The sequence below is a fragment of the Hydra vulgaris genome, chromosome 10 (assembly GCF_038396675.1).
Source record: "Hydra vulgaris chromosome 10, alternate assembly HydraT2T_AEP".
NCBI classification, from domain to species: domain Eukaryota; kingdom Metazoa; phylum Cnidaria; class Hydrozoa; order Anthoathecata; family Hydridae; genus Hydra; species Hydra vulgaris.
Window position 1 is genome coordinate 14,607,519 of NC_088929.1, and position 14,612 is coordinate 14,622,130.

General features: G+C 26.5%; 1 protein-coding gene across 3 annotated transcripts in view; it reads left to right on the forward strand.

The window, feature by feature from the left end:
- The window catches only part of LOC101236105 (GAS2-like protein 2A), a 33,942-nt gene that overhangs the window by 18,104 nt on the left and 1,226 nt on the right, over positions 1–14,612 (forward strand). Inside the window, exons 2-7 of one of the 3 annotated variants that reach the window (XM_065807319.1) lie at positions 7,684–7,785; positions 8,936–9,543; positions 9,877–9,984; positions 12,030–12,126; positions 12,419–12,594; positions 13,294–13,633. In XM_065807319.1, coding sequence (XP_065663391.1) covers positions 8,938–9,543; positions 9,877–9,984; positions 12,030–12,126; positions 12,419–12,594; positions 13,294–13,633 — 1,327 coding nt within the window. In that variant the 5' untranslated portion in view covers positions 7,684–7,785; positions 8,936–8,937. Of the gene's footprint in view, positions 1–7,683; positions 7,786–8,400; positions 8,459–8,935; positions 9,544–9,876; positions 9,985–12,029; positions 12,127–12,418; positions 12,595–13,293; positions 13,634–14,612 lie in introns of those variants that run through there. The other 2 variants (XM_065807321.1, XM_065807320.1) reach the window with 2 other exon arrangements.

Genomic DNA, 14,612 nt, shown 5'->3' on the forward strand with positions numbered 1-14,612 from the left:
TATATATAAATTATATATTATTCTACAAGTAGAGTGCTCAATGTTCTTAAAGAACAGAGCAATAATAAATTAGTAAAAACAATTATCTAATTTTTCAAGTAAAAATTAGATAAGTGTTTTTACTAATATATTATTGCTCTGCTCTATAAGAACATTGAGCACTCTACTTGTAGAATACACTTACATAATTTATATATATATATATATATATATATATATATATATATATATATATATATATATATATATATATATATATATATAATTTTAGTTAAATAAAAAACACTTTTTAGTTTAAAATACATGTTTCGAACTTACAAAGTTCATCATCAGTTTAAAATGACCAATATAAAATTTTTCAATATATAGGTTTCAAAGTAATTAAAAATCCATTAAAAATTGCTATTCAAAAAAACTATTTATAAAACATAATTAAATCTTTATATAAAATGGCAGAACCCTGAGTTAAACAAACAAATTAGGCGCAGAGGTATTGAATTGTTCTAATAGACATGAGCAATCAGCTGACAGGTGACAGCACACAGGCAGAATTTCGTTGGCAAGTGCCATTTTGCAGTGGACAAAACAAGTGCAACTTTTTTGGTTTGTTTCATTTTCTTAAGTCTGGTCCGTGTCAACGTCACGGAAGTTTTTTAATAATTAAAGGAAGTATCCAGAAGTTTCCAGAAGTTTCCAGAAGTTTCCAGAAGCACGCAGAAGCTTCCAGAAGTTTCCAGAAGAAACATCTGGAAGCATCCAGAAGTATCCAGAAACATTCAGAAGCATCCAGACGCATCCAGAAGCTTCCAGAAGCATCGAAAAGAAGCATCTAGAATCTTCCAGAACAGGTTCACACAGGTTCATTTTCTATATAAGAAACATGTAAATCGACATGTAATTCAGTCAGTATATGGAAGTCAATCAGTCAGTATTATCAAGACAGTTTATCGAAGTGAGTTTTATCAAAGTGTTTTATCGAAGAACATCAATACAAGAAGTGAAATACAACAAGTGTTTCATTACATCAATACAGTCCACATCAAACCAAGATGTTGTGTTACACAGAGCATTATTGTATCATCACAAGGTAAATGTAACACGGTAAGCCTTGAGAAGCGTGATTATTTATTTTTATTATTTTTATAACTTCAAGTGCAAAAATGGCTCCCGACAGTCTTGGATTGGAACTAAGAAAGAAAATTATTGGCGATTACGTAAGTGGAATGTCACAAAAAAGTATTTATGATAAATATCGCGTGAAAAAATGGCCCGTATCAAGCCTATGTTCCAAATATCGTTCTACGGGGAAGTTGGCAGCAGATAACAAAGGTGGAAGACCGCGTTCCACCACTTCTAGAGAGGGTTCTATGATCGTCAGATCCGTCAAGAAGGATCCTTGGATATCATCAGTCGAGATACAAAAGCAATTAGAGCTGCCTTTATCAGACCAAACAATCAGACGACGTGCTGTTAAACCCGGATTGTTTTCTCGACGCCGAGCAAAGAAACCGCTGATTTCACTAAAAAACCAGAAGAAAAGACTCCTGTTTGCTACATCTCATATTGACTGGAATGTGCAGAATTGGCAAACTGTCCTGTTCAGTGATGAATTGAAGTTTAACATCATCGGGAGCGATGGCATTTGCCGTGTACGTCGACTGGCCGGAAAACGCCTCGATTTACGTTACTGCCATAAGAGCGTGAAGCATGGTGGAGGCAATGTAATGGTCTGGGGGTGTTTTTCTGCTAACGGTCTAGGTCCAATACATCGAAAGATGGAACAATTAACCGTTTCATGTATAAAAATATCCTGAAAGATGTTATGTTACCTCATGCTGAATTGAATATGCCAATAAAATGGGTTTTTCAGCAAACAACGATCCGAAACACACTGTAAAAGTAGTCAAGCAGTGGTTTCAAGACAACCACCTATCGGTGATGGATTGGCCGCCTCAATCTCCGGATCTTAACCCAATCGAGAACCTGTGGGAGGTTGTCAACCGCAGAATTAATTGTGAAGGTGATCGTAATAAGGATCAACTGTTTAAACAAATCCAAAAGGCCAGGGCAGCAATTCCACAAAGTTTCATTGATCACATGATCGAATCTATTTATAAATCTATGCCTCGAGGATGCTAGGCTGTGATCGACAACAAAGGATTCGTCACGAAATATTGATAGTGAAATACAGCTTGGTCAACATTTGTCGAGTTGCACTTGTTTTGTCCAGAAGGAAATCAACTTTTTTTAATACTTTTGATTAGTTTATTAATTTTCGTGTGCAAATAATGAACTTTGTGATGAATAAAACTTGAAGAACTTTGTCTCTAAACAGTTACATAGTTATTTCTCTAAACTGAAAAAATGCAGCACTTTTATATAAAGAAACTAAATTAGCATTATTTGGTTGCAGTCGTTTTATCCGATACTGTATATATAAGCATTGGTTTGTTTATTGCGCAACTTGTCTTGCACAATATTAAACCTTAAGAAATATATTCTAAAACAAATCCGAAAAATCTTTTTAAATTCTTACCAGGTTAAACTATCTAATATTAATAATATATAATAACATAAAATATATTATAATGTAAAAATAATATTCTAATAGTAAAAATGATATTTAGATCTGACGCATTGTTTATGAGACCTAAAATGTGGCACATATTACCCTACTAAACCTCCGCTACTCTCTTATCTCCGCGTCTATTTTGTTGTGTTTTAAACATCTGAAACGATAACTAACCGAATTTTATACCTGAATAGAGTTTGATGTTGACAAAAGACGTAATCTTTAATTCTTTTTTAGTTTCTTAATTTAATTCAAGTATGTTTTAATTAAAAAAATTTAACTCCATTTTTATCGCCATTGCAACAAAACAACAAAAATGTTAAAAAATCTCTTTAAGTTTAAGAGTTTTGAATATGTTAAATTATTCTTTTCCTTGTACCAATGGCTGTTATATCTTTTGATAAAATGTGAAATCAGTATATAAATTATCATTAAGTTTACAATAATAGAAAAAGTTTCAAATTCTTTTTTATATATAAATTTATGTTATAACTAGGGTTAGGACTATTGTAACTGTATTGAAAACAATCACAGTAACAATAATTATTGTTATTGTATTAACTTAATTTAGAAACAATAACAATACTTGTGATTTACAACTACTGTAATTCTGTAATACAATAACAACAAATATTGTATTGCAATTCATCTTTATAAAACAACTAGCATGAGTTACCCGGCGTTGCCCGGGCCAATATTTAAACTGGCTTACCTGATATATGTACACATAAATCGGGGGTCAAGGGGGCCTAAAAATGGCCCCCCTGACCCCCGGGGTCAGGGGGGTCCATTTTTAGGCCCCCTTGACCCCGGGGGTCGGGGTACGGGGTCAAAACCCAGCTAAGAACCTTCTCCCCCTCGAGGACTACCCCCATGCCAAATTTCATCGAGATCGGTCCGGCGGTTTGGATTTCTATAGAGAACAAACAAACAAACACACACACACACATTGCCCTTTATATATATAGAAGATAACAATATCTGAAAAAAATATGTATTGTAATGACCAACTACAATAACAATAGATTTTGTATTGTAATTCGTCTTTGTAATACAATAACAATATATTGTTATTGTAATAAAAAAAATTATTTTAGTGTTTAAATTTAATAAAAGGAAACCACCATTTTTCTGCAAATGAAAGGGATTCGGCAGACCTAAGACAGCGATTCAACATAAAATACGTCCTGAGAAAGGTAAAATAAATGATAAAAATGAAGTTAATAGTTTTCTTTAAGTTTAAAAATTTGAGAATATTTTACAATAATAAACTACAGAATGTTCATCAAATTAATATCAAGATAGGTGATGCGATATTTATGTAAAAATAAAATTTGCAGTATATTGCAAATCCGTAAATAAAAATTAGCAAAAATAATAGTAAGTTCGTCAGAGATGATTATAAATAAGTTAAAATACGTTAGCTTTTCTACTTTAATGTAAAGTAATACACTACAATAGTTATTATAATTGTTTTCATCAAAACAATACAATACAATAGTTCTCGAATTTTATTGTATTGTTAGAAAAAAAACAATACAATACTTATTGTAATTGTTTTTCATCGCAGCAATACAATACCATAATAAAATTTTTTTATTGTTTCTGTAATATTACAATACAATATTATTGTATTGTAATGTGTAATTGTATTTAATTTTTACACTTACAATTACAATAGTCCTAACCCTAGTTATAACAATGGTGTGGGGAGTGGGCTGAAAATAAAACGTTTGAAAGCTTGATATTTGTCGAAATAATCTTTATTTGAAAAAAATACGAACATTTTATTTGTAACATTTTTCAAACGCAAATGTATTTTTTGACATTAAAAAAATAAAATTCCCGGTAAAGAAACTTGTAAATGATCGATTTAAAACTAAATGGAAATAACAAAAAAATTGCCAAAAATTTTACTAAAATCTTTAAAAAATAATTATTTTCTAGAATACTTGACTTAACTTGACTAGAACAAGTGCTTGCACTTGTTCTAGCCAAGTCCTTGCACTCCCCTCATTCCCAACATATACTTATTTCCCTCAGACATTGATTTTTCCTAAACATGCATCCGGTTAAGTTTCTGACAAATAAACGAATAAAACTAGACATCGCTTCAAACTGAAATGTTTTTGAATGAAAGAACAGATTTTATCAGCTTCATAAATAGATTATTTGTCTCATTGTCTAAAAAAAAGTTTATTCATTGGAGTTTATGCAATTAAATTAATATATTCTTCAGTTTACGTCACAAGTGTGACGTCAAATAAAGTACGTGTTTTACCACTAGTCTTCTACCCCATTTCATTTTAAGTGAATTTTCTATGAATTTTTAAAGAATTTTTTTTATTGTGACCTTCATAAAATAAGAGAATAAAACTATAGAAGAAACAAACTTTATAAAGATAAGTTTTAAAATAAAAAAACACTTTAATTTAAAAAAAAAAAAAAAAATTTAATAAAGCAAAACTGATTTTGTGTGTGTGTGTGTGTGTGTAAAAATTAAAAACACATAAAAAAAATAATCAAATTAAAACACATAAGAAGAAGAAAAAAACAAAAGAAAAAATACAAAAAAAATCTGAAAACAAATACTGTAAACTATAATATTTATGTCAGAAATTAAGGAGATGCATTTTAGTTTGTTGTTTAAACGATGAAATGCTTTTTAGGTCTTTAATATTTTTATTTTGGAAACGATTCCATATTGATGGACCACGGTTTGTAATTAGAAAACTTGACTGCTGTGATTTAATTTTTCCTAGCTGATAGTCGTTATTTTAAAAACATTTTCACGCAAGTAGAAGTTTTTACAAGTAGAATAAAATTTTTAAAGAGCTAATTAAAAGTGAATACATAAATTTAAAAGTTAAAATCCTAATTTTTCCTAAAGTTAAAGTCATATTGTTGTGAAGCCTATAAAAAAAATAACTTGTATAGTTATGCTTATAATTCAAAATTACATATTTGTAAGCTTTAATGGTGCATTTCTGCAGAATGGGCTACGCGGAATCAAGATTAAAAATAGAAAAGTTTGTTCTTTTTACTTTTTTTATATATATATATTTATTTATTTTTTTATATTTATTTTTTTATATATATATATTTATTACTTTCTCGGAGATTAAACTGTTTAGTTTACACAACTAACCATTCGTACAGTAAACTCAATGTTTAGAACCATTTATATTTTAGTTACATTGGCGACTAATAATAATAAAATACAAGTAATAAAAAAGAGAATATTCCTGAGAATGAACGCAATTTTTACTTAGAAACACGTACTAATAAGTTAATATATAAAAAACACTTTTAAAACTTTATAGGAATCTCAAAAGATTTGGGTATGTTGTTTTTGTTATTTATGAGTATAACATGAACCTGTTCGCACTGGTATAAAATAACCATATTTTACCAATTTTTTTAAAGTTATTCAGCGGTAGGTTGACTATAACCCGAAGCTTTACTGTTAATTTTAAATTCAACTTTTAAGTTTGTTGACAGATTATATGTTTTCACAAACAAATTTTTTCGTTTAAAAGTTTATTAACGCTGATTTACCACAGTTATGGACTTTTGCCAACCCGATCATACAAATATTTGAAATTAAAAATTTGACAACAAGTTTTGACCTATTTTAGGATAAACCAATTTAAAAATAAAAGGTTATAGCCCATCATAATGGCTAAAGAATGGTTGTAATAAATATGATGCTACAAAAATTCCCGGTAAAGAAACTTGTAATTCGAATTAATGTATTTAGGAGAGAGTGGGGTAATGGCAAACGCGGGGGAACTCCGAACATGGTCAAAACAGCATTATAGAAAAAATGAATTTGATAATTTCTTTTCATCTGATGATAGGGGATCCCATGCTCAGTTCCAGACGCGCAGTAGTGTAACGAAGCTGCGATTGTTGTTGACTACCCAGTAGGTATGCGTCGTCCAGGGGACGTCCATCGGACATCTTACGGACGTCTGGACGTCCAGGAGACGTCTTACGGACGACCTCCGGACGACGCTTGCCCACTGGGTATAACTTGATTTTAATTTTTTCTGATAATTTTATGCAACTTTTTTTCTTGAGTAACATTCTGTTGTAGCTTCTTTGGATATAAAACCACTTCTTTTTCTTTGCTGTTGTTGCATAGTATAATTTTTACAGGTAGTTATTACAATTAGCATTTTATTCATTATTAGACAATAGTGTTTTTTATTTCCCCCCCCCCTCCCCGGTTTATTCGGAATTTCCCCATGTACGTGGGGTAATTCCGAACACATTTTTATTTTTGCCTTAAATTTTTACTTTATAATAAGATTTATAAAAATTGCTTTTGAGGGTTTGTGACTGAATAGTTGAACTAATTGATAAGCAATAAATATGATCAATTTTGTATAACTGGTGTCTTTAATTGGCATTCCTGCTTAGGTGTTTGCCAATACCCCCTCTTCCCTACTAAATGATAAACTTAAAACAAGTGTGCAATTTAAACACTTATGAGAGCATGGGAGTTGAAATTGTGGAGTTTGATGCTTTCTAATATAGTTTTAAACTTTTCTCTATTAAAAAAAGAAATTAATTTACTTTTTCGACCCATTATTATGACAATTATTTCTACATTGTAATTCCTTATGACATTTTTTATATTATTGTACATTATATATTATACAAACTTTGCAATTTAGCAAACAAACTTATGTTTAAAAATATTTATATAAATTTTTGAAATAATTTTAAAAAAGCGGAATTAAATGAATTAAAAACTTGTAAAAAAAATTAACAATATTATTTTAAAAACAAACACTAGGTAACTAGTGATGAAACTTTGATGACTTTTAATAGTAATAAATTACTTTTAATAATAGTAATAAATTTAATAATAGTAATAAATTACTTTTAACAGTAGTAAATTTTTTAATGTAATAAATTTATTAATAAGAATATACAAAGCTATGTTTCTTAAAACGCCAAATAAAGTGTAATTATAATCGGCTTAATGCGTCATCAACTCAATTGTTTGTAGTAGTTTTTTTAATAAATAGGTAATCAATTAGTTTTGACTTTGGTATTTTGTAACTGCTTTTTCTTATTAATTGGCTTTTTATAAATTATAGGTAATCAATTATAGTGATTCTTATCTCTCGTCGACAAAGGTTTTAAAAGATTATTTTGTGCGTGAAAGAAGTTTGTAAAAGCAAGTTGTGACAATAAAACTTGTAATATTATTTTTTGTATTATTTATGTTTTAGTAAATATAAAATTTTTATATATAAAAAAAGGAACAATTATAAATAAACAAAAATAGAATATAGCTAAGTTGATAGCATTTATCGTTTGATTTAAAGTTATTAAATTTGTAATTTTAAATAATATTGCATTGATGCGATAAATTGGTAAGCTCGTCTGATAAGCGAAAACACGCTGACCTTAAATTTAGGTAATCTATTCTCTCTTAAATAAGGTATCCGAGGAAATTGAAAACAAACCAGGCAAATATAAATGAAAACATAAAATATATAAGCTAACTTAACAAATAGTCGAATTCTTCAAAGTTTCTTTTAAATCTTTTGTGCCAAAGGCCTTTTCAAGAAAAGATTAGTTAATTAATTTACCAGTCTTCAATACCACATAATAGATTTGTATACCAGTTTAAATGTATTATAATTATCTTTTTTTATATATTTGTTTCCAAATTCGCTCAGTCCTAAGCATATGTTGCTCATGAATAGCATTGTTTATAAACAATCGAGTTGAAAAGCTCAACACATTGTGAATTGTCTCCAGACCTCGTTTTTTTCTTTATAAACGGCTAAGGAATTTGCAATATTTGTTGTTGACTTTAATAATAAAGCCCGCTAATAATTTTATAAGATTTTAATAACGTTTCAGGTTAAGTAGTTTTTGTTTGGAAAGGTTTCAAAAAAATTACATTTTAAAAAATAACTATATTTCTTATATATATATATATATATATATATATATATATATATATATATATATATATATATATATATATATATATATATATATATATATATATATATATATATATATATATATATTTATATATATATTTATATATATATATACTTATATATATATATTTATATATGTATATATATATATATATATATATATATATATATATATATATATATATATATATATATTATGTATATATATATATATATATATATATATACATATATATATATATATATATATATATATATATATATATATATATATATATATATATATATATATATATATATATATATATATATATATATATATATGTCTATTATTACCTATTTATGTATTATTTCTAATTTTAATTTTTTTTTTTTTTTTCAAATTTGCTAGAAATGACATTGGCCGAAGGTTTCAATATCACAAAAGAAAAACGTCACGAAGATACTCGTCGTAACCTCCTTAGCAGATTTGTGCAAGCAATGCGAGAAGACTTATCTGAATGGATAAATAGCTTATCATACAATGTTGAACTTACTCCAGATAACTTTTTACCAGGTCTTGATAATGGCGTAATACTATGCCAACAAGCAAGACTGATCCAGAGGTTTGCAGAAGAGTATGCTGTTTTAAACCCCAATGAAAATTTAAAAATTCCTAGCAAGCCAGTTCGTTATACAGAAAAAGGGGCTTTTTCTGGGTCTTTTGTTGCTCGCGATAATGTGGCAAATTATATTGCGTGGTGTAAAGAATTAGGAATTCAAGATGTAATTATTTTTGAAAGCGATGACTTGGTTCTCCATAAAAATGAAAAATCAGTCATTCTTTCATTAATGGATGTCGCAAGAAAAGCATACAAGTTTGGCGTTAGACCACCAGAAATTGTTCGATTCGAACAGGAAATAGACGAAGAAATTGAAAGAGACGAAGAGTGCGTAAAATCCGGAAAAATACAACCAAAACCGCGTGATTTAGAAGAAGATAACAATTTAGATGTTTTGGTAAGAAAATATATATACATTAATTTCTATATATAAATTTAAATATGTACCATAAGAAAAAGTTAGCTAGATTTTCAAGAAAACAAATTTTAAAGCTAAATACCTTTAAAAAAACTTTTTCTTAATTTCCTTACATTGTCACGTGATTTCAAATTTTGTTGCTCCTTTTTTTTTTTTTTTTTTTTTTTAGGAGGAAGGGGATAGGGGGGGGGGGTGCATAGATTGTATTTTAATGTATCAGTATACCATTATTGCCAATATTGTTTTAAATCCATTGTTTCTCTATTTTTCAACTTTTTTATATGATTTTCTTTTAAGATTTTTTATGTTCAGATCCGTAAAATAGTAAACCAATGTATATGCGAAGACAGATTTCCAATCAAGAAATTATCCGAAGGAAAGTATAAAATTGGAAAAACTCATACTTTAATATTTGTTAGAGTAAGTATATTTATTGTTTATAAAAGTTCATCTTTTGATTGTTAGTTCTCAGTCTTTCAGGTTAGAGTAGAAAAGACTACATTTTTTTTGCATCTCTGTTTTGTAAAAAAAAGATTAAACATATTCATACTAAATCATTTTACAAACCAAAAATCTAAACACGGCTAGATTTTTTGTTTGTAAGTTAAGATGTTGCGGTGGGTACTCAAGCTTTCTGGTACTGCATTATAGCGATTTTTTTTAATATGTTTTTAATAAATCGTACCATCAACTTGCTATTTCATGAACTAAAATTTTAATTTTGTGATGTCATACCTATGAAAAAAATATTTATCTTAAAAAAAAGAACTATGTTCCGTGTTATGAGATCTTGGAGACAGTGGCGTAGCGATAAATTAAAACAGTATTCGTTTGGCGCTTGATTTTATAATGGGAGCGCAAAAAAAAGTAAAGAAAAAAAAATTGAGTGTTAAAAAAGTTATTAGAATAACATTTTTTGAAAACTATGCTAAGAAGATTTTTTTTTAATAAAAAAAGCATTTGCAGAGATTCAATCATTTGCAAAGATGTGGAGTCCCAAAAAGGACTCCGGATTTAAAAGTTAGAAAAATATTTTTTCTTCCAAGTTTTTGTTGTCCAGGAGCTCTAAAAATATAAAAAAAGCTAAAGGAAGACTAATGGGAAAAAGTTGATATTTTTAGGTTAGAGGAACAATCAATTTTTGAATCCGGAATCTTGAGGTATAAAGGTGGCAAGGACTCCGGATTTGAAAACAGTAAGTTACAAGTCATTAAATCTTACGAACTTTTTTCTTATGACAGATCATAAGTCAACCAACAGAGCTTCTGGACACCAGAGACCAGGAAATTAAAAAAATTGAACCAAAGTCTTTTTAGAACTTCTTGATCATTTGACTAAAGCTAAGTTCACTAACAAATGTGAATGAAAAAAACTAACACTGCGTTAGATGTATATGTAAAGCTCTTATGAGAAAACATTTTTTTAATATCCTGTTCAACTTATTAACTAAAATTAGACGAGTTCAAAAAAATATAAAAAAACTTAGATAAATTATTTTATATATACAGATATATCTATCTGTCTATCTACCTATCTATCTATCTATCTAACTATATATATATGTATATATATATATATATATATATATATATATATATATATATATATATATATATATATATATATATATATATATATATATATATATATATATATATATATATATATATATACAGCCCTCGGAATTAGGGCCGGCATTCGGCAATACCGACCTAACTGTCAACCTAGAAGTATTTTAGGTCGGCAAAAAATCTCTGACCTCGTTTCTATGTTTCATGGTTAAACCTTTTTGCCCAATTTTTATATATACATATATATATATATATATATATATATATATATATATATATATATATATATATATATATATATATATATATATATATATATATACATATATATATATATACATATACATATATATATATATATATTCATGGTTAAACCTTTTTGCCCAATTTTTATATATTCATATATATATATATCTATATATATCTATATATATATATATATATATATATATATATATATATATATATATATATATATATATATATATATATATATATATATATATATATATATATATATATATATATATATATATATATATATATGTATATATATATATATATATATATATATATATATATATATATATATATATATATATATATATATATATATATATATATACATATATATACGTATATGGGATATTTGCATAAAGTTATATTATAAATATATACATATTTTTATATATGTCTACAATATAACTTTATAAAAATATCATATGATATAAAAAGTTATATATAAAAAAAGTAAAAGGTAAACAACTCAATAATTCTTGGATTTTGCAAAACTATCGATCATAGTAAAGGAGACTATTTTAAATTGTAGTATATACATAGTAAAATTAGTATACATTATTTTAAATATCATAATTTATTTTAATTTCATTAAAGGTAATGCGTAAACACGTTATGGTGCGAATTGGAGGAGGATGGGATACATTTGATCATTATATTGTAAAACATGACCCTTGCAGAACAACCATAGCAGGTTTTTTCATATTTTACTTTCTTCTAAGTTATTTTTGGCATAAAGACATCTTTATGCCAATCTTTTCACAAATAAAACCTTGCACATTCTTTGAGACTACTATTCTTATACAAAGAATGTTTGATACTTGTATATATTTAATTTTTGAAATTGTTTGGGACTTTCTAGTGACATCGTCTAACATTTGCGGGATAAAGGACAATTTTTTGTTTTACAAACATTTGAAATATCTTGTCTTGGTTTAAGATCGGGTTCTTTCTGCTTTTTAATATAAAATCATAACAATTTTTAGGAAACACAGAAAATTGCAGTCCTCAAACAGCATCAAATAAAGTTAAAACTTTAGTACAGAAAAAAGTTGAAACGCTAATAAATGAAAAAATAAAAAGCCACGCCTCATCGGATACACAGAGCATGTGCTCCGAAAGTACAAACAGTTCAGAAAGTCTAGACGATTGCCATCCTACTGTAAGAAGATTACTGCTTAATTTTGTTATGTATTCTAAAAAGGCTTAACTTTTAGATAAGCTCTTGAATAAACTTTATTTATCAATGAAAAGTTATTAATGAATATTTTAATACTATTAAATATAATATATATAAATATAAAATTATATTTTTATCATATTTATAACAAATAAATATGTATATCTATATATATATATATATATATATATATATATATATATATATATATATATATATATATATATATATATATATATATATATATATATATATATATATATATGTATATATATATATGTATATATATATATATATATATATATATATATATATATATATATATACATATATATATATTTATATATATATAGATATATATAGATATACAGTTTTAGCACTAATAAGTATGATATACATATATATATTTATATATAAATATATATATATATATATATATATATATATATATATATATATATATATATATATATAATTTTAACACTAATAATTATCATATATATATAACTTTAATAGTAATAAATATTATATATATATATATATATATATATATATATATATATATATATATATATATATATAAATATATATATATATATATATATATATATATATATATATATATATATATATATATATATATATGTTTACTAATACATTTTTTTATTATATTATATTAAGAATACCAAAACTGCTCAAAAGTACAACTCGTTGCTTCAACATTCTAATGGTATTGAGGACTTCCTTAATAAATCAGCAGTTAACATGGAACAATCCATACAAGAAATAGATATTAAATTGAAAGAATTGGAAAAAACATATAGCAACATTACTTCAACACCCAAGGATACAAGTGTATATGAAAATAAATCCGATAGGTGGTTAAGAAGCCATATGAACGCATTTAAAGAAACAAAAGTCGTAGAAAAAACTTCTGAACAGTTATCTCAAGAAAATGGAGGAAATAGAGATATCATCAGAACGAAAAATTGCACTCCTAGTGTTTCAAGTGATGAAAAAAGTAAACTATTTAGTATAAAATTTTAAGTACTATTAATTTAAACATTAGTTGCAAAAAATGTTGGAAACATAAAATATCATAAATTATCAAGTCAGACAACGATTATGCATCAAGTAGCATTCAATCTTAGAATTAAAAGGCACAAGCCAATAGGCCGGGTGAATAAAAAAAAGGAATTGCTTTTACTTGGCGTTTTTGAAATAATTGCTCAGTTTTACGTGAATAGAAATTTGAGCGGTTTTGCTCAAATTTCTATTCACGTAAATCTGAGCAATTACTACAAACACGGTCTGAGTAAAAGCAATTGTTTTTTTTATTCGCCAGGCCTATTAAATAATACTCATAGTAAAAATTTTAAACCAATAATACTATAAAATAATCTTTTAAGATAATAAAACTAAATATTCTTTTGGGATCAAACAAAAACAGTTAAAATTAGTTTTATAACACCGTATGCGTCTTATGTTAAGCAAAAGTAAGTATCCAGATGCTTACTAATGTTACTTTATAGCAGCCGTGTTGCAGTGGTTAGAGTTCTGGTTTCAGAACTGGTAACCCTGGTTCGAAACTTGTTTAAATGCTATTCCGCGGTGCTCTTTAATAAGACCGTTAAGACTTCTTGGAGCGCCTAAATAACTAATTAACAAAAAAACACTTTTACATCACAACATTTTTTATAACTGATTCGGGTGCTTAACATGTTTTATGTTAAGCATTCAGAGATACTTACTATTATTATCATTGATAATACAACATTATGTATTTGCCATATATAACAATTAACCATATAACTTACCATATATAACAATTAACAAAAATGAAATATTCATGCATTTATAAACTCTCAATTATTGTTCTATTTATAACGTAATAGCAAACTAATGAATTATAAATATAAATATATACTTATATATACATACTTATATGCATAAGTAAATAAATACATACTTTTATACGTATATACACATATAAACACATG